This window comes from Puma concolor, chromosome B3 (assembly GCF_028749965.1).
Source record: "Puma concolor isolate L17-30 chromosome B3, mPumCon1.1.hap2, whole genome shotgun sequence".
In the NCBI taxonomy this organism is placed as follows: Eukaryota; Metazoa; Chordata; class Mammalia; order Carnivora; family Felidae; genus Puma; species Puma concolor.
This window is the reverse complement of record NC_141672.1, coordinates 143,967,372-143,986,790: the sequence shown is the minus strand read 5'-3', so window position 1 is coordinate 143,986,790 and position 19,419 is coordinate 143,967,372. Positions and strand designations below refer to the sequence as shown.

The window sequence follows — 19,419 nt, the reverse complement described above, 5'->3', positions numbered from 1 at the left end:
TCTGAGAGCAGAGGTTTTATTTACAATGATACTCAAACAGGATTTAGCAAAAGGTACCTGTTCCTCCCCCTCTTTTCAGCACAAGCTGCACTTCATCGACAAAAAAGAAATTTCCTGGGGGCAGGAAGTGAACGCTCTGCTCAAGTAACTTTCTGCTAAAGCCCACACAAGTTCCGCGCTCCCCAGCTCTGAGTAGGGTGGTTGGTGGACACTACATTAGCAGCTGGGATCAATTCCTGCATCCCCTCGGGAACGTGTCCAGGGAAGACGTCGACAGCGGCAGGGAGAACGTCAGGCTTTCACTTCACTCATGGCTTCCATGAGGCGAGCACTGTTTGTGACTGCCGTGGTCAGAAAAATGAACCTGTACCCTATGGAGTCAAAAGCACCGGCGTCCGTGACTAAGAGCAGGTCGCGGGCCCCCAGCACCAGCCACGTGAAGCCCTCGGGTCCACGGTCCCGGCTGGATCAGACACAGACGCATCCGCGCCCCGGTCCCGCACACGACGACTTGCAGCACTCGGTGGAAAGGGCGCCCTGCTATCCGGCCCACAGCCAGACTGGCGAGCGGTGCCGGGGCCAGTCGAGGAGGCTTCCTGAGCACTGCCCCTTGTCCCCCACATCCCACCTTCTGCTCCCTCTTGCCTTTCTCTCTGCCCAGGAAGCGGAGGGCTGAGATCTCAGAGAACGTGCAGCCACCCAGGAACACCACCAAGATGAGGCGCAAGGACTCGCTGGAAGCCTTGTCTTCCTTGGTCATGTCTGCGAAGACCAGAGCAGACACTCGCGTGTGGCGCGGTGCCCGCCCCCACCCGCTGCCGGCGCCCGCCCCGCCCGCACGGTCAATGCCACGCACCTGTGAACGCCAACTCGCTGCAGTTGAGCAGCCTCAGCACCTCGTCTAGACCCTGCCAGCTCCGCCGCTCCAGCACCTGGGGGGGAGGGGGAGGGGGCACAGGCGCCGCTTTCAAGTCCGAGACAGTATCAGGCCTGGGAAAGGAGGGAGGCGGCAGGCGACCTTCGCCTTTCTTGTTAGTTACCGGGGCAGCTAACAGTCGGGACAGGCCAGGCGGCCAGAGAAAGCAGAGCGCGGAGTATGAACGGGAGCGGGTCGCCTGTCCTCACCTGCTCAATGACTCGGCAGCTGAGGGGCACGTAAGCGCCACTGAAGACATATGCCATGTCCCGCGGCACTTTCAGGTCATACTCGCCATCCACGCGTGGGATCTAAGGGGTAAAGGGGACTATGTGAGGCGTGTGATCCCTCCAGCCCTTTATGCAGTCAGGGAAAAGTAGCATATCCCCCAAAACAGTTCTTATTTCAACTAAAGGGAAAACCGGCAAAATCCCTATTTAAAAAAAGGAAAAAGACTCCATAACCAAAGATTAAAGCTTTTGTTCAGTATCCACTGATTCCCTTGAATGAGTTCCCCACGTTCCCTGTGAAGGGCTGGAAAGAAAGATGCCCCTTTGCTGATTTCTTGGTGACATGGGACAGGTCTGTCACTGACGTGGCACTCAGCCTATCCTCTGGCATTGGCGGGTGCTTGTTACATGTTCATCAAGTAAATGAATCTTTGTGTCTTGCCTCGGTACTTTTTAATTTTTTCAATGTTTATTTTTGAGATAAAGAGAAACACACACAGAGTGGGAGCAGGCGAAGGGCAGAGAGCGAGAGAGGGAGACACAGAATCTGAAGCAGGCTCCGGGCTCTGAGCTGTCAGTACACAGCCCGACCCGGGGCTCGAACTCACGAACGGTGAGATCGTGACCTGAGCCGAAGTCGGACGCTTAACCGACCGAGCCACCCCAGTGCCCTGTGCCTTGCTTGTCTCATTATTAAATTAAGCTCATGCTGTAACGCTACTGAACAGAAGGATCTTTGTAAGAACAAAACAACAGAGAGGTCTGTGTGAATTCAAAGCACTCCACAAAGGACTGGACCCACGGCTGCCCCGTCTGTCCCGATCCTACGTACCAAATTCAGCTTCTTACTGATGGCACGAAAATTGCTCCTCTTGGCCAGAGAACTGAAGGCATCAGTAATCTTCCCTGGGAAGGAAATCTGTGCTGGATTTCATTTAAGGTCTACAGGGTCATGACATCGCCACAGGTGAAAGCACTCAGGAAATGACAAACGGCGGGACCGCTCACGTCTCAAGACTCTCCTCAAAGCCATTCACCCAGAATTCCCTAGACCCGATCAAGACACCACCACCCTTCTCCCCAGCACGGTCTCCCGCCTCCTACAGGGTGCCAACTATCTACTAAGCGCAACCCGCGGGGTGAACCTCGCTTACTGGCTAAGTGTGTGGGCCCTGGAGTCAAACTGACCTGGGCTCAAATCTGACTTACTGAGGGATGTTGAACAAGTCACATAACCTCTCTAAGCCTGTTGCCTTATCTATAAAATGGAGATTATGAACTTACTTTGTGAGGATTGACAAACTGTTACCTAAAGGTCTTAGTACTCAGTAAGCGGACAATACGTGGAGCCTGCTCGCGGCGGAAGCAGCGGTAATGACAGTGAGAGTGAAGAATCCTGTTCTCCTTCCCCAGCTCATTCTCTCCCTCCCGGGGTGCTCTGCCTGTTGTGAGAAGAGGGGACTCGGGCCAAGGAAGGGGCTACCCGTGCCCTGTGCTCACCCGCAGCCTTGTCCGTCACCAGCTTGCTCACTTTACTCTCCACGGCCGTGAGGGCGTCCCCAGGGGCCTGCTCCGTCAGGAGCCCCGCTCGCCGCAGATTGGAGAAGGTTAGCAGGTGCTCGGGGCCATAGCTCTGAAGGAAATGCAATTCAGCCACTTACTGCGCGCCCGCCACACCGTATCACATTGGGTGATATGGAGGTGAGGGACAGAAGGGTCATGTATTCTGTGCCCTGAAGAAATAACCAAACAGCAAACAAAAAAGAAAAAAAAAAAAAGCACGGAACTGAGAGAGAACAGAGAAGGCCAGTGATGTAAGGGTGGTGGGAAGGGCTTCACAGATGAGGTAAGACTGGAGAAAGACCTAGAAGGAAAGCTGTATCAACGCCTTCCAAGGCGCTGAAGTGAGGGAGAGTCCCAGGGGTGAGAACTCAGCTCTATGGCTCCAGTTCTCCCAGCACTGGCCATCCACCAAGAGAACCGAGAGTGGGAGAGACAAGGGCGTGGGAGGGTCTCCACGTGCTGAAAGGTGACCGTCCTGAGACGCTCTAAGAGGGAGGCAGACGGGGAACAAAATGGGGACACAGACAGGAAAGGGGCCATTTCTTCTGTGTCTTTTAGGAACGTCCCATGACCTCCCTCCACCGAGTTCCCCCGAGTGCATTCTCCTGGCCTTACCTGCAGATACTGTGTTTTCAGAGATCGGTAATCCTTGGGAATCAAACCTGGTAAGGAAGAGGAGACAGGCTCCTGCAAACACCAGCTGAAGTGTCCTAAAATCTACAGTCAGACCACCCACCCACCCACCCACCCATCCTCTTGCTGCCAAAAAAACCCTTAATCAGGAGGAAAGGAATCGGTAAATGTTAACCTTGCATCCTATCCAGTCGATTCTAAACTGACTCTTAAATTTAAGCTTGCTCAGTGAGAGACAGAGCCTGGATCTGAGAGTTCCAAGGCAGAGTCCTGCCTGAGCCGCCAGGGCGCAGAGGGAGGGACGCGGGGAGGCGGGCTGCTCCCAGCGGGGGTGGCGGACGGATGCGGCAGGAGGGAGGGGGCTCCTGCGCTACTGCGAATCACTTTACCGCTACCGCTACCGAGGAATAGGACAGATGTTCAGATGAAGTCCAAAAGTGCAGCCTGCCATGCTTTCCTCCAGGGAGGTAGGGAGAATGGGCTTGCGACTCTGATAGTCAAAGGAGATGTAGAATAAGCCGACCACTCCTCGGGGCGGAAAGCAGCCTTGAAGACTAGTCCCCACCTGGACGGCTTCCGCCGTACACACGAGTTGCCGTAAAGGGTGAAGGGAGTGGAAGGTGCCTCCGGCCGCGGATGAGTAAGTCACGGGGAAGAATGGCACAGCACAGGGAATAGTCAATGGCACTGTAACAGCGCTGTATGGTGACAGGCGGTAGCTGCCCTTGTGGGGAGCCCAGCGTCCCGCGCACGGTGCCGCACACCTGAAACTAACGTGACATCGTGTGCCAACTATAATTCCCGCTGAAAAAAAAGCAGGTGAAAAGGCTGCATAAGCAGGTTAAAAGGTCTGCCACAAAAGGTCGCAGGATCTGAGCTTTTGGAAATGTTTGTGCAATTCCAAAAGGCTGTCCCCTTTTCCTGGACTGTATCTTCATTAGGAAACTTCGTTGAAGGCAGGAGGCCAGATGGAATAAATGCCACTCTGCGCTAAGCCTCTGCGGTCCTACGATGTGACGGGGCCTGTGGTGGGGACTTGGCTGTGGTCCTGCTTAGGGTCAGGATGATAAATTAGGACGTGGGGTGTCTCACTCAGAACAAAAACTGCTTTATTTTATGGGGGAAAGAATCCAAATTACTGGGAAACGTTCTGTCTGCTAGGACATTCGTCTCCGTCCTTCAAAATGATTTCTGCCATCCCTAAGGTACAGTTTTTGCAATCTGGCGTCTTCGGTTCCAGGGGCTCACCATTCTCAGTGATGGACAAAAGGCACATGAGGCGAAGGCTTTCTATAGGCGACACCTACACGGGAAGAAAGAGTCAAAGACAGTTCAAGTTTCAGGACATACGTTCTCTCCCTTCCTCCCGCTGGAGGCCAACCCCACCGCGAAACACCGTTCCCGGAACCCCGGCCACCTGCTCACCTGCCGGTCTATGTGTTCTTCAATGTAGCTGGTGCTCTCCCGGATGTTGAAGCCCTCCAGCAGCGCTGTGAGTAAACACAGGGGAGCCTATTACGGGGCTGGGGTGGGGGGAAGGTAGTTGGGGGGGGGTTGCCACCTGTGCTGACAGGTGTCTATCTCCCCATCTTTCTCCATCCTTGGGGTGGGTTAAGGACCCCCAGGACTTCTAGCAGGGAGCAGCACTCCCCACAGCCAGCATCGGCCGAAAGGAGCCAGAAGGCATCTCTGCCGGGTGGGACGGGGCTGGGAGCAAGGGAAGCCTTAGCAGGGGCAGGAGCCCAGCAGGACCGCCGCAGCTACCGTGCTCGGTCTTGATGAGCTCCTGGAAGTCCTGTTTGGTCTTCTTCTTCATGATGGATTCACAGGCCCCGATATCTACAGATAGGACAAAAAGCGAGCTGACGTACTCCTGGTTCTAAAAGGATGTGCCTTTATGTCCAGAAGAATAAAAACTTCTTACTGGCCATGTTGGAGACAGTTATGTGATTACGTGAGAGAGTGCGTATAAATTAGTTAGAATGATACCTGGCGCTTCAACTATGTAATAAAATTATCTAACGCTGTAATCGTTACTGCCGTTAAACCTATAGAAGTATACAAAACAAACGAACAAACAAACAAACAAAACTTCTTAAGGCAAAATGCAGAAGCCCCTCTTCCCATGTCAGACCAAGCAAGATCACTGTGTGCTGGGTGAACAGAGAGCTCCTCTCTTGGGAGAGATCTCTGAGGCATCCCTTCGCCCTCCCCTCATGAAACCTACGGACGCTCAGCAGGCGGTGCTCCTGTTTCAGTCCCTTGAGCTCCTGGGACACGAAGTTCTTCATCTGCTTGATGTCCATGCCTCTCCGGCGCTGGCGGAAGATCCCCTAACGTCAGCCTCAGCCTCCCGGCCCTCAGACACGAGCAGCCACCCCTCTCCCCCGGATCCCCCCGATGCAAGAGAAAAGACAGGGGGCTGTCGTCGTATCAGAAGGGAGCCGAAGGGCAGCAGCCTTGGGAGGCCACTGGGGAAACAGAACAGAGGACCCCGGCCCAGAGCCTCACGTCATACTGAGCCTGTAAGTTCCGGGCCTTCTGGCTCAAAAACCCAAAGACGTTGGAGAAGTGTTCATTACGAATCTCATTAAACACCTGCAAGGGGAACAAGACGGCAACGACTTACCAGAGAGACACCTAACCGGCGCCTCCTCCCTGAGCAGCGTGATGAGCGCACGAGAGCAGCGCCCAGCTGTTCTAGCAAAATCACGGAGAAAGCTGAGCTGATCTTCTAAGTGTGTGTCAAATAGCAGCTCCGCGCTCGGGGTGTGCTCGCTCCCGGTGGGGAATCCATCTCCCACAGGCTCAGCCTCCCCTCCCAGAGCCGGGGCCCACGCCCCGGGCAAGCCCACAGCCAGCACCCATCCCCTCACCTTGTCCTCGGCATTGAGTAGCACCTTTAAGCTCCTGTCAGAGGATGTGACTTCTGGGCCAAAATCGACACTCCCTTTGAGAGCAGAGGGAGCAGCTATGAGGACCTCCGCTGAGGCCTTCTTTCTCCTACCCTTTCCTGAACTGCCATTAAAAGTCCCTGAACTATCTGGAAGCTAGCAGTGGGCTCTGAGTCTGGGGCTCTCCCACCAGCCCTGCCCCACGCAAGAGGCCCCGGCCGCCAAGCACCACCTCCATCTTGCCGGGACGCCGCTCACCACACTTGATGCGGAACGTGTCATCCACCAGGCCCTCGTAAACCACCTGGGAGCAAAGTGCCGTCACAAAGTCCACGTCTGAAATGAGATCCCCACCCATGAGGGTCCTCCCGGACCTATACGTCTACCCAGTTCACTCCGCGTCAGCTCCCGTGCCTCCAGAGGGCCCAAGCGCCACGCTCCCCATCAACGATGGCATTCACAGCCCCAACCTGAGGATCCCATCTGGGCCGCCACGTTCGCCATATCCTCACGTCTCCGAGGGTCCAAAGACAACGGGAGTGCTGAGTATAACGTACCTCTGTCCAGTAGGAAGATGTGTCCAATTTCTGGCCTTCGGCCCTTGGTTTCGCCATCCTCCTCCTGTTCCAGTATCCTCCACAATTCATACGACATCTGCCAGGGACCAGGAAATTCCCAGTCTTGTGTCCAGGTCCCTGTGACAGCCCGCACCTACTGAAGCCCTCTTTTCCACATGACACCTCTATTTGACCCCAGGAGGGAAACTAATTGTTAACAATATGAACTCTTGCACCCGCACCTGTTCCCACCCCTTGCCCCTCCCCATGCCCATAGAGGCGTGTCCTTGGCCCCAAGGAAGACATGTAGGAGTGTTACCCCCGAGGCCCTGGCCCTGGCCTTTCCGTTAGCCACACAAGTCCTCCTCTCTGAGGACCTATTCCAGAACAAGAAAAGCAAGCTAAAGAATATACCTCTTATCACACATGCCCATGGGCAGTCCTTGGTGGGTAGAGAATGGGTGGAATGGGGGCTATCGGGACAAGATTGCTGCCAGTGCCCACCTTGGCACATCTGCCAATTCCGTAGCAGTTAGGGAAGGGTCCGTACAGAGTGCTGAGGAGGTGTAAGGCCTGCGCCACGGTGTTGATCCAACGCTGATCTCCCTCCTGCAGGGGCCATATGGGCCACAAAGATATGGGCCAAGCCAGCAGACCCATCTGGAGAGGGGCTAGGGCAGGAAGGCAGGGTGTGGGGACTGCTTGAAAGCTTTCATTCTGATTGGCCCCAGAGCAAGGCCTGCGGACATCAACCAGTAGCATTTGATCTAGAAACCAGTATCTCGAGTTAGGGGAAGGTTCCATCAGTATTTCCGGCTCACTGTAGCCCACTGGACTCCATGTTTGTCCCCACCTGTCAATGCCAAGACCCAAGGACCCTGCACTTACCAGGAAGTAGTCCCTGAAAAATTCTGGGAGCTCCATGCTCAACAGATCCACATCAAGAGGTAGCAAAGAAAAGGCCCATTCGTCACAGCTCACATCTGCGGGTACAGACGGCGTGAGTCTCCCTGCCGAAGGCACGGGGCTCCGCGCTGAGAAGGTCGGTCCCCACAGTCATGCCGAAATATCGGAGCACCTGCCACATGCCCAGCATGACACGAAGCACGGGACACCCAAAGATAAGTTTAAGACAGAGTCTGTGCCCTGAAGGAGTTCACGGTCTGATAACAAAAGGAGACCCGTACACCACAGCCACACCACATGGTAAGGGGTGTGTGTGCGTGAGGGCGCCAACAAAAGTGCTGAGGAAACATCATTCCCTAGTGGACAAACACTGACAGGAAGGCACACAGGCGCAGGCACTGGGGGTACTGTGGTGAACGGAATGGACACACTCCCCATCTTCCGCGAGAGAACCTCAATCTAGTGGAAACGCACCAGACACATCTCATCACGGCTGTGCCCCACGGAGCTAGAAGAGGAATCCAGGAGCACAAATGTTCAGGGATCGAACCTCAACTATAGAGAGCATGGAAGAGTATAGGGGTGCCAGGGCAGAGGGAAGACAAGCGAGATTTAAGCTTAGAATTTGAGTAAAATTTGGGTATGGAAAAAAAAAAAGCTGAGGGTGGAAAATATTCTCGGCAACGGGAACAGCATGTGTGAAGTGCCCAAGGCAGGAGGAAAGGAGGGAGCAGCACACGGTGAGGGGGAGGGGGGAGGAGGGGAGCAACCACAGGAGGCCAAGGAGGCCCCCGGGTCCCGGCACAGGCGGAGTTGGGAGTTCCAGCCAGGAGCACGGGGAGCACTGTGCCGGATGCAGAGGCAATCAGAACGGAGGGTGTGCTCTCCCTGTGAGAAGGAGTCTCGGAAGATAGGAACGGCGGCACCTGGCATCCCCTTCGGCCCTCCCTTTAGGGCCCTCTCTGGCCCCCCCTCGTCAGGAGCCTCCCCTCCTCCCAGGCCCACAGGCAGACACAGGGAGCCAGCGATCATTCCCTTCTTCGTGCTCCCCGTTTCCACTCACAGTGGCCTTCTCTCACCTCCATAGACTCCCTCTTCCTCCAGCACCATCTCACACGCGTGAAACTGAAAGACAAGAGGGAATGGCTGGTGACCGCCGCCTTCTCTGTGCTTCTGTCTCTGGAGCTCCACTGTCGCTGCTGAGAACAATACCTACTGAACCCAGCACCCACAAGGGAACGTGGACTCGGACGGCCAGGGAGGACCACTGGGACCGTCTAGCCCAGGGCTTTGTTTCCCTCCCATCCCCTTTATTTATGTATTCAGTCCAGTGCTCCTCTCTCCCCGGGAAACTGGAAAACTGCACAAAGGAGAAGGTATTTCAGCTGTCACCGAAGGGTGAGTCCCAAAGACAGACGTGCGAGGGAGGGCACGACCGCGCCTCGGAGGAAAGGGGTGGTGGCATGGAGAGGCTGGTCAGCGCATGTCCAGGGGACCCCTGGAGTCACTGAGAGGGGTCTGGGGATCCAGCCCGGGAGTCAACGGCACAGGGTGTTTAAAGTAAGTGGTGTGTGCGAGAGAAGAGAACATGGAGGGGCACGAGAGCTACAGGGAGGATTCTAGGGAACACTGAAATTAAAAGGGCGCACCGTGCGAGACCTGGAGAGAAGACAAGGGTGGCATGGAGGGGGGAGCAGGGGACGCAGCACCTCTAAAGGCAGGACGGTCAGAGTCTCAGGAAGAATGGGCAACAGTGTCAATGCTGGAGACATTAGGACGCGCGTGAACCAGGCATCACTGGATTTGACGACAGAGCCCTGGGAGGACTCAGCTTAAAGACTGAGGTGGGCGTGAGAGTGTGGGAGCAGCGGCGGCAAGACCTCTTCACAGAAGTGTGGCCACAACAGGAGGCAGAGCCCCCGACAGGGAGAAGACACGAAGCAGGGAGGATCATCTAGAAGACACAGACACGGGGGCGCCTGGGGGGGGCTCAGTCGGTGAAGCGTCCGACTTCGGCTAAGGTCGTGATCTGGCGGTCCGTGGGTTCGAGCCCCACGTCGGGCCCTGTGCTGACAGCTCGGAGCCTGGAGCCGGCTTCAGATTCTGTGTCTCCCTCTCTCTCTGCCCCTCCCCTGCTTGCACTTTGTCTCTCTCTCAAAAATAAATAAACACTAAAAAAAAGTAGAGGAAAAAAAAAAAAGAAAAAGTGGCAGACATGGTTGAAGACAGAAGAGAAAGGTCTACCTAACAAAGCAAGAGGGTAGAGAAGGAGCATGGATGTAGGGCTAAGAACACAGGTGAACCAGCTGATCAGGGAGGGGAAGAGGCCAGAGTCACTTCCTCCTTTGAGACCAGTGGGAAGAAGGCAAAATAATTAGAGGCAATGAGGAGAACAGTGAAGCATATCATCTGATACAGACGATGGTACCAATGTACATTAAGCATTTTACACGTGCTAGGCATTGTCCTTAGCGTTTTATAAGGATTACCTCTCACAATCCTAGACTGACTCTACAAGATGTGGAAGATTAATGCTACGTGTTCCTTATTTTACTTTACACAGAAAAATCCTATTCATCCCTCACTTATTTCTTTTTCTTTTTAAAAAAAATGCTTATTTATTTTGAGAGAGAGCAGGGGAGGGACAGAGAGAGAAGAGAGAGTCCCAAGCAGGCTGCACAACGTCAGTGCAGAGCCCGACGTGGGGCTCGAACTCACTTACTGCAAGACCATGACCTGAGCCGAAACCAAGAATTGGATGCCTAACCGACGGAGCCACCCAGGTGTCCCTTTCTTTCTTTTCTTTTTTTTTTTAAAGTAGGCTCTGGGGCACCTGGGTGGCTCAGTTGGTTAAACGACTGACTTCGGCTCAAGTCATGATCTTGAAGCAGTTACTGAGTTTGAGCCCCGCGTGGGGCCCTGTGCTGATAGCTCAGAGCTTGGAGCCTACTTTGGATTCTGTGTCTCCTTTTCTCTCTGCCCCTCCCCCATTCTCGCCCTCTCTCTCTCTCTCTCTCTCTCAAAAATAAACATTAGAAAAAAATTTTTAAGAAAAATAAAAAATAAAGGAGGCTCTACACCCAATGTGGGGCTTGAACTCACAACCCCGAGATCAAGAGTCATGTGCTCTATGGATTGAGACAGCCAGGTGCCCCATCCCTCACTCATTTCTGTCAGTAAAACTGAAACTGTAGGCCTACTTTTAGGGCTGAGAGTTCCAGAGCCCAGATCGACAACTGCCAATCTTCATAATTAAGAAGAGGAGTCTCGGGAAGAGAGAGAGATAACCTCTTTGCTATGGCTACTGAGAAAGAGGTGGTTCAGTGACAGAAAATTCGGTCAAAGAATCTGATTAGTTAGGATGTGAGATGGAGAAGATTCACTGAAATACCGATTTTGTTTTCCTGTGTAAGAGGGAGGCTTGTAGGATTATTTGAAACTATTACCAACTTGTTCTATCCCATTTAAACAAATCTGTCCTTGGAAGTACACTTTGAAAAAAGGGGTTTTGTAAGACTCCAAAAACTGGAATTTACTGCCACAGCTCCTTTAATGACATTAAAAAGTAACCTGTAACTCCGAACAGTTATCATAGTCAATAATTTCTTGCCCTGGTAATGATGTTATACTTGAAATATCTGTATTTCTAAACAGAATAAACAGCCGTTAAGACTCTTCTACAAATTTGCAAATGATCTTCAATGGAAGATCATTGACTCTTTCTTCTTCTTCCTTTCACATAAGAAAACAATATAAGCCTGTGATTTCACAACAAAAGTTGAAAGCCATTTAAATCAAGTGAGGTAACTACTTGCCATTTGCAACGACACGGATGGATCTAAAAAGTGTAACGCTAAGAGAAATAAGTCGGTCAAAGAAAGACAAATACCATATGACTTCAATCATATGTGGAATTTTTTATGTTTATTTATTTATTTTTGAGAGAGAGAGAGAGAGAGCATGCAGGATGGGGCAGACAGAGACAGAGAGAGAGAATCCCAAGCAGGCTCCACACTGTCAGTGCAGAGCCCGATGTGGGGCTCAATCTCACAACCAGGGGATCAAGACCTGAGCTGAAATCAAGAGTCGGACGCTTACCCGACTGAGCCACCCAGGCGCCCGTCACTTCTGGAATTTAACGAGCGAATGCGCAAAGGGAAAACAAAAGAGAGACAGACATGAACCGAGAAACACTCTTAACTACAGACAACATGCTGACGGTCATCAGATGGAGGTGCGTGGAGAGACGGGGGAAACAGGTGATGGGGAGTAAGGAGGGCGCTTGCGATGAGCACAGGGTGATGTATGGAACTGGTGACTCACTGCCTTACACACCTAAAACTAATTACGCTGTATGTTAACTATACCGAAATTAAAATAACAAAACGTGAAAATGCTCAGCCCTGTTATAAAAAAGAGAGGTAAGTATTACTATCAACTCCATCTCATAGATGAGAAAACTGGGACACAGAGCACTGAGGAACCCCATCCAAGATCACACAGTTAATCAGAGCTAAGCAAGGATTCACAGCCACTTTGGCTTTATTAGTCTTAGCTACCGCTTCCATTTTCTCTAGTTTTTTGGGGAAAATTGAAAAAGAATAAACCCCTGTCCTTTCAACCTTAATTTCCATCTGCTCTACATGCGACATGCACTATTTGGTACAGCTTTATAGGCCTAAGGCAGGCAGTGCAAAGACCTGGTACATCATTCCTTCTCATCAGTAAGACGGAGGATGTACCCGTGATGCACCTTGCTGACGTGGCGGTGAGAGCGGAGTTGGATGGACTCAGGAAACGGAGGAGCCACGGCAGGTCACCAAACACTACAAGTACTGAGCTAAAAAGGATGGAAGAGACCTAGCCTGGTCGTGCTAACTCCTGTGGGACCGTGGGCCTTACTTCCCTCTGCTGCTCAAAGCTGGGGTGGAGTTCAATGGTCTCTAAGGTTCCTTTCTCGTGTAAGAAAAGGCTTTTCCAAAGTATATCGGTATAGTTCTAGTAACCCGGAGGCAGCTGGCCACATGCCTTGGATGAGCATGACGGGGGGCGCGTGGGGGGGGGGGTAATGATTTATTGTATTTATTATTAAAGGGATAGAAAAAGAAAGTCACTGAAACCATAATACACTGCACCTTACAGTACAGAAATTTGTGTGAGAAGGGATACACAGCAGGTTCTACTTCACAAGAAGTCTACGTAGAGGCCACCTCTCACAATTCCACAGTCCTTAACTGGGGCAGTTTGATGACAGACCCTCCGCTAAACGGTAAGGACCATGTCAATGACAAGACCAGGACGGGTATTTTGTTCAGTCACATAGTTTGCTTCGCAGGAGATACGGCTATTGGGCCCCGGCCCCTTCCCAGCCTTCCATCTTGATCTACCTTCTCCTATTCCCACCAGCACCCAGACTCACCTTCTGAGGGCTGAAGATCACTTTGTATTTCCGAGTTCGGCCAGCCAACTTGTCAGCATTGACGAGACCTACAGACACAAGGAACGCAATCCAGAAAGCCATGGGCCATTTGTTAGACTAGAAGCAAGGAAGCGGATATCCTCTACAAGTGATATGGCCAACTCGAAACATCTTTTCTTTTTAAAGTGGGTTTTTTTTTTTTAAGCTTATTTATTTAAACAGAGACAGAGAGAGACAGAGCAAGTGGGGGAGGGGCAAAAAGAGAGAGAGGGAGAGAGAATCCCAAGCAGGCCAAAGCCCACTGTCAGCCCAAAGCCTGACATGGGGCTCGAACCCATGGAACACATGATCACCACCTGAGCTAAACAGACGCTTAACCGAATGCGCCACCCAGGAGCCCCTCGAACTATCTTTTCTTTTAAAAGGTCCTCACGGCCCAAGCCCTTAACCTTGGCCACTCCTTCCCAGGTCTTAGTTACACGCAGCACCATGGCATACTCACTGGCAACATATCGCATGTTCTTGATGCGCGGTCTGACCAAGAAGCACAACCTGCGGGAGAGAAAGGGAAAAGAACCGAAAGCCGCAGTGAAGGAAAGTCATGGAGGCGGTGATGGCAGCTTGGGAGAAACTGAAACGTGAACTCTCTCACCATCTGCTCGTCTTGCCGGGCCTACCGTTCTCAGCCGAGCCAAAGCTCGGCCAGGCTCCCCTGGCCTACAGAAGACTCCCTTCCGTACAACAGCTACACCGGCACTCGGGGTGGGGGTGGGGGGCGCCAGGGGCTCCTGCTCTCCCATAGTTTACAATCTACTGGGCAAAATGAGATGCACGTATGTATGGAGTATATTAATAATCAAGTCTTAAAAATAAAACAAGAAAGTATACAAGATAGTGTTTTTCAAATTGGGGTATTTTCCTCTAAAGGAGGATAAATGTTACTTACGACAGAAAAACAAACAAAATAAAAACATAGGCCAGACAACAGGCTGTATGTGACCGAGTGCCAGGTGAACAGGACAGATACTAAATACCAGGGAAATGCGGAGGAGGAGAAAAGCCCCCAGGAGTGGAAGGGCGACCCAGAGCTTCATGGAGCAGGTGGCACCGGCTCTGAAGGCTGGGTGCTTTTTGCAGGAGCAGTGAGGGCAGGAGAGAACTGCACGCAGTGAATGGAGTGGCCCGGGGCATGGGGCAAAGGCATAGCTGGGTGGCGTGTGTGTGTGTGTGTGTGTGTGTGTGTGTGTGTGTGTGTGCGCGTCAAGTAGAGGCTTGAGGGGACAAGTGACAGACGAGGCTGGAAAGGCAGCATGAGCCGTGCTGCAGACAGCCTTGGTATCTGTGATGGTCAATCTGGACTTCACTCGGTAAGTAAGGGGAGCCTTGGAGGTTCCTGTGAGGAGCGTAGTGGAAATATTTTTGGACGATTAATCAGTCTGGTTTAGCGACGGCAGACTGGATTAGAGAGAGACGAGAACAAGGGAGGGAGAAAGTGCCGAAAGGGAGACCAGTTACGAGGCCACGGCATGACCTAGGCGTGAGTTGGTAGAAGTGAAGGGAGATGAACCAGAGCGCAAACATGGCGCCAGGCTCCAGCCAAGGCCGGACCTGGGGCAGACGTGCGGGGCCCTCCTCCAGCCTGGGGCCCGGACGGACTCTCCCAGACACTCACTGTTCACTGGAGCTGACGGCTGGCTTGTTCTCCACCTTGTACAGCTTGTCTACTTCATGTTGCTACAGAGAGAAGCCAACAAGGCCAAGGATGTAAGTGCTTGAAACCCAAAGCATGACACAAAGGGGACTACAGTAAGGGCTCCTGTTCGTGGTACTTTCTAGGAATCAAACTGCCTCCCTGACAACCATCCCACCGAACTTTCCTCACGCTGGCAACAGAAAAAAATAACAAAAAACCAAGACCAAACAATTCAAAAACAATCCAAACAATAGCATCGATCCCCCTTCATCCACCTGATTCAGCTACTCTGCATTTACTAGTAGGGTAGTCACTCTTTGGTAATTTGTACTGCTCATCAAAAGCAAAACTGCTTAATGAGGAAAGAGGGGCCAGAGTCCACTGGGAAGAGGGGCAGGTACCTTCAAGATGGAGACATTGGCGATACGATCCAAAGGGCTCATGAGATCTGCCTCAATGAACAAGTCTTTTTTCCCCGGGAGCTGAAGGACACAGTATCTTGGGTCACTCACAGGTCCCACACGCTCCCTCAGCTGAGAGCCTGTCCAGCCATCCACTTAATAAAAGCACAGACCGAGTTGGGAGTGTGGGGGGCATCATATCATCTACTCCAGCACCTTATTCATTGTCTATATCCACACTGGACATTTCTTTATATATTCACCCCGTCTGTCTTCTCATTTCCTGTACCAGTAGAAAATTATTTCACCTTCTTTCCAAGGTTAAGGCCTGTCACTCAACACATATATATATATATAAATATATACATTTATTAAGCACATGCCATTGCTTGATTCTTCACTACGGACTCATTGGAGACAGTGTTGAACAAAACAGATGTCCTCAAGGACCTTCTAATCTAGTGGGGAACATGGACATTAAACAAATAAATAAGCATATAACCCATTACCACTATAGCAACAACATTATTTTCCAAGTAAGACAAGATAAAAATCTCAAGCTCAGCTTTGCTTCTCTCTCCACCTTCACGATCAGTAGATCTTTGAGTCTTCTTCCGTCCCGACTGAAAATCCATCACTTCCCTTCATTCCCACTGTCACTAATTTTGCCTCATCAATGGTCTCCCAGCTAGCGTTTCTCTTGTTGCCCATGTACCCCACTCCACACATGGCTATGAGCCATCTTCAAGCATTGCTTCACGCAGTTAAGTGGGGAAAGAAAATCTTCAGTGGGTCCTAAAGCCTACTGCATAATTTCTGATTGCTCTCTTCCCTGTAAATGCCTTGTCCTTCCCTGATTCCTCAACTTTGCTCCTACCAACCAGTCTATCTGCCTGGAACACGGCCCTCCATTTCCAAGGAGAATATGCTTATTCCTCACAATGCTAGAATCCTTGAAACTCCCGACCACTCCAACTAGAAATGGCTGCTTGTTCTGAATGCTTCTGACACTCTAGCTGTCACCCGTTTACCGCGTGATATCACCTATGTGGTTAATTTGCGCTTCACAGGGCTCCTACTAGAGTAAATCCCTAACGACAAAGATGTCTTAACCATCTCTCCATCCCCGGTGATGCGGGGCACGACTGGTCTCCCTTGCCTCTACGAAAAACGAGTGACTTTCATGAACTGTCCGTCAGGTCCCAAGCAGCTCTTACTGCCCTCTGGTTTTCCTCCCTAAATGCTTCATTTTTTGGACCTGCTATAGAAACTCCAAGGACAATACCAAGGGCCTGGACCCAGACCAAGGGGACTCCGCAAGAAAGAACAACGCGCGCAGCGAGCGCTAAACTGTTGATGCGGAAAAGGCCCCAGGCGTGGCGGGCACTGACCTGCTCCAGCAGATAGATGAGCTGGTCTCGGGCCAGTCTCTTGAGCATGGAGAAGTCAGGTAGCTCTGGGGCGTCCAGCCGATGGGGAAAAGCCATGGCAGCGAAAACCGGAGCCGCAGGGTGGAAGGGGGACGCCCTCCGCTCGGAGAAAGTCGGCAGCAGCCCAGGCTAAGCGCAGGGCGGCGCTCCTTCGGGCTTGGGCACCGTTCGAAAGAGCCCCCCGAAGGGGCTCTCGCTCCTGCACTGGAATGAATGGCCACCTGTCGGTCAGACAGCCGCAGCGTCGGAGGACACTCGTCCAGATCAGCAGCCCCGGGACGGACCCGCCCCTCCCCGGTCCACTCCCCCCGTCCCACGATTCCGGTCTACACCCGCAGGTTTCTTTCGCGGCGTGCGGGAAGAACCCCGCCTCCTGCCAGAGAGCGAAGCGACTTCCTAGACCTCCCGGAAGTCCCGTGCGCTCGACCAGCGCTTAGCGTATCGGGAAGGGGACGGCGTCCTGGAAGGGACAGTTGAAAACGCGGGAGCAACAGGCCAACGTTCCAGTCTCCTACCTGGCCAGAGGGGAGGGTTCCTGTCATAAAAGGATGACATCTTAAACTAATTTTTAAGGGTACACCCAATTCTCCCAGTTCGCGCAAGCGAGGGTTGGACACTTGCTAGATTTTGAGAACTTCGTAAAATGGGCGAGGCCGACTCGGAGTCCGGAGGGCACTGATCTCTGGGGATCTTGGCTGTCAGTCAAATCTATTCCACAAACTTGGCTGCCAACTGGGAGCGCTGTGGCTTCCCAACTGCAGGAGGCAAGACGCGGAGAGATGGGATGCGACGGAGAAAACAAGGGGAACGCGTTAGGATCCAATGGAAGCTAAGTCCCGCCCCCTGTGACCTTTGGCTACTGGAGTTTGGATAAATATCCTTCTTGGGAAAACGGATAAATAAGCTGTGGCATATTCATACAATAAAAATAACGGAATAAATGAAAGAACCCAGATACAGGGTGGCATCTGTATGATGCCATTAATATACAGTTCTAGAACAGGATAACATAATCAGTGGTGGAAAATTTTTCAGACAAGTGATTGGCTTTGGGGTAAGAATTGCCTGGGAAGAGAAATTAGGGAATTTTCAGGGGTGATAGTAATCATCCATATCCGCCTTGTTTTTTTGTTTTGTTTTGTTTTTAAGCCATTGTAATGGACGGATCCGCTGAGAATACCTGCACTCACTAATCAATCATAACATCACATCCTCATCTCGTGGTGAGATACGTAGAAGTACAAAGCATCACTCAGTACCAAAAATTGAATTTGATCAAGTCTCAAGATCCAACTACCAGTTGATAGGAAATATAGAGAGTAGTAGGGACATGATAATAGACATCATAGGAATAAAATGAACTATATCCAAAACACAGGAAATACGTAAGGTAAATAACCCATAAAACAGTGAAGGGAATAAAGTGGAAGAAACCACTTTAGAATATGATACTCCCGGGACATAACCACATCATGCAGTGTTGCAAAATGTGGACCTTGTCTGGATCCTAATCCCAAGAAATCAAACGTGGAAGTCATTTATGAAACAGTAAGAGAATATTATCGGGATGTTAGCTGATATTGAATACTAAAACTTTTAAGGTATAGTAATGGCTTATGTGTCTATGTTAAAAAGGAGTCCTAATCTCTTTGAAATACATATTAAAGTACTTACAGATGAAATAATATGAAGTCTAGGATTTGCTTTAAAATAAGCCAGGGGGACCTGTGGGGCAAATAATGAAAGAAGATTGGCCATATGTTAAATGTGAAACTGAGCAATGGGTACACAGGGGTTCACTGCATTACAATATTATCCCTACTTTCATATGCTTGAAAAATCCTCTAATACAAGATTAAACAAAAAGCAAACAAGAAGCTTTTCTGCTCACACTGGGCTTCAAGAGCTCATCCAGTATTTTGTACTGAGCTTTTCCTACTCCCCCACCCCTCAGGAGATTGAATCTCAGCTGCAGAGAGGTGGAAACTGCCCTGAGCAGATTAGTGACACATATACCCTCCGGGTCGCAGGGACTTAAGTCCCTTCTGTTTGTAGTTTGCTAGCCTCTTGAGCTTGGCCCCAAGGTTGCAGAGAGTTTCCATTCCACCCACAGCCGCCTTCTCTCCAACTTGGGCAGAGCCTTGTCAGCTGTTGCTTCCTCCACCTGACCCTGCACCTGTGCCCCCAAAGTGCAACTCCACCTCGTACGTTGTGATGTCAATGGCTTTCATCGTGTCATGGAATGGGACTCCCTGGGGAGAGGGCACTATAGAGTCCTATGGCCCCAGCCCAGTGGAACAGACTGGGTGAATCCCACCTCCCCCTTTCCAGCTTGGGTTGGGCGCAGGGTGCGCAGTTTCCCCAAACACTGCAGTGCTGGTGAGTTAGGATGTGAGACATGCTGACAGAATAAAGCAGGAACCGATCAACTTGGAGAAAGCTTAGGTCTTGTTGTTGGCTGAGGTCCGGATGAGTAGGCTGGCAGAGGTAAAAGGCAGGGCTTTCTGCCATTGTGGACTGGCTGATCAGTGAGGTTTTCCAACCATTTCTTCATTCACTCAACCAATGTTGAAATCTATGTTAGGAGCTGAAAACTACAGCAATGAACACAGACGGGTCTCGTGCTCCCATGGGATCTACATTCTTTTTTTTTTTTTAATTTTTTTTTTCAACGTTTTTATTTATTTTTGGGACAGAGAGAGACAGAGCATGAACGGGGGAGGGGCAGAGAGAGAGGGAGACACAGAATCGGAAACAGGCTCCAGGCTCTGAGCCAT

General features: G+C 51.4%; 1 protein-coding gene across 5 annotated transcripts; it reads right to left on the bottom strand.

Annotated features, from left to right (window-relative positions):
* VPS33B (VPS33B late endosome and lysosome associated) lies at positions 1–17,919 on the bottom strand. 5 transcript variants are annotated; one of them, XM_086711589.1, is made up of 24 exons: positions 16,975–17,919; positions 16,604–16,846; positions 15,213–15,293; positions 14,791–14,852; positions 13,621–13,670; positions 13,119–13,186; positions 8,779–8,824; positions 7,682–7,776; positions 7,298–7,402; positions 6,794–6,890; positions 6,495–6,572; positions 6,219–6,292; positions 5,854–5,940; positions 5,570–5,660; positions 5,107–5,181; positions 4,768–4,832; positions 4,591–4,645; positions 3,325–3,371; positions 2,647–2,779; positions 1,979–2,052; positions 1,126–1,227; positions 857–932; positions 646–762; positions 1–371 (listed from the first exon to the last, which is right to left on the bottom strand). In XM_086711589.1, exons 2-24 carry the CDS (start codon positions 16,697–16,699, stop codon positions 292–294), a joined length of 1,854 nt encoding a protein of 617 aa, XP_086567715.1. In that variant the 5' UTR covers positions 16,700–16,846; positions 16,975–17,919; the 3' UTR covers positions 1–291. The 5 variants fall into 5 exon arrangements, with proteins under 5 accessions (XP_086567715.1, XP_086567718.1, XP_086567719.1 ...); XM_086711592.1 differs by lacking the exon at positions 16,975–17,919 and having other exon boundaries at positions 15,213–15,495; positions 16,604–16,944; XM_086711593.1 differs by lacking the exon at positions 16,975–17,919 and having other exon boundaries at positions 15,213–15,367; positions 16,604–16,944.
* Between the last annotated feature and the right edge of the window lie 1,500 nt (positions 17,920–19,419).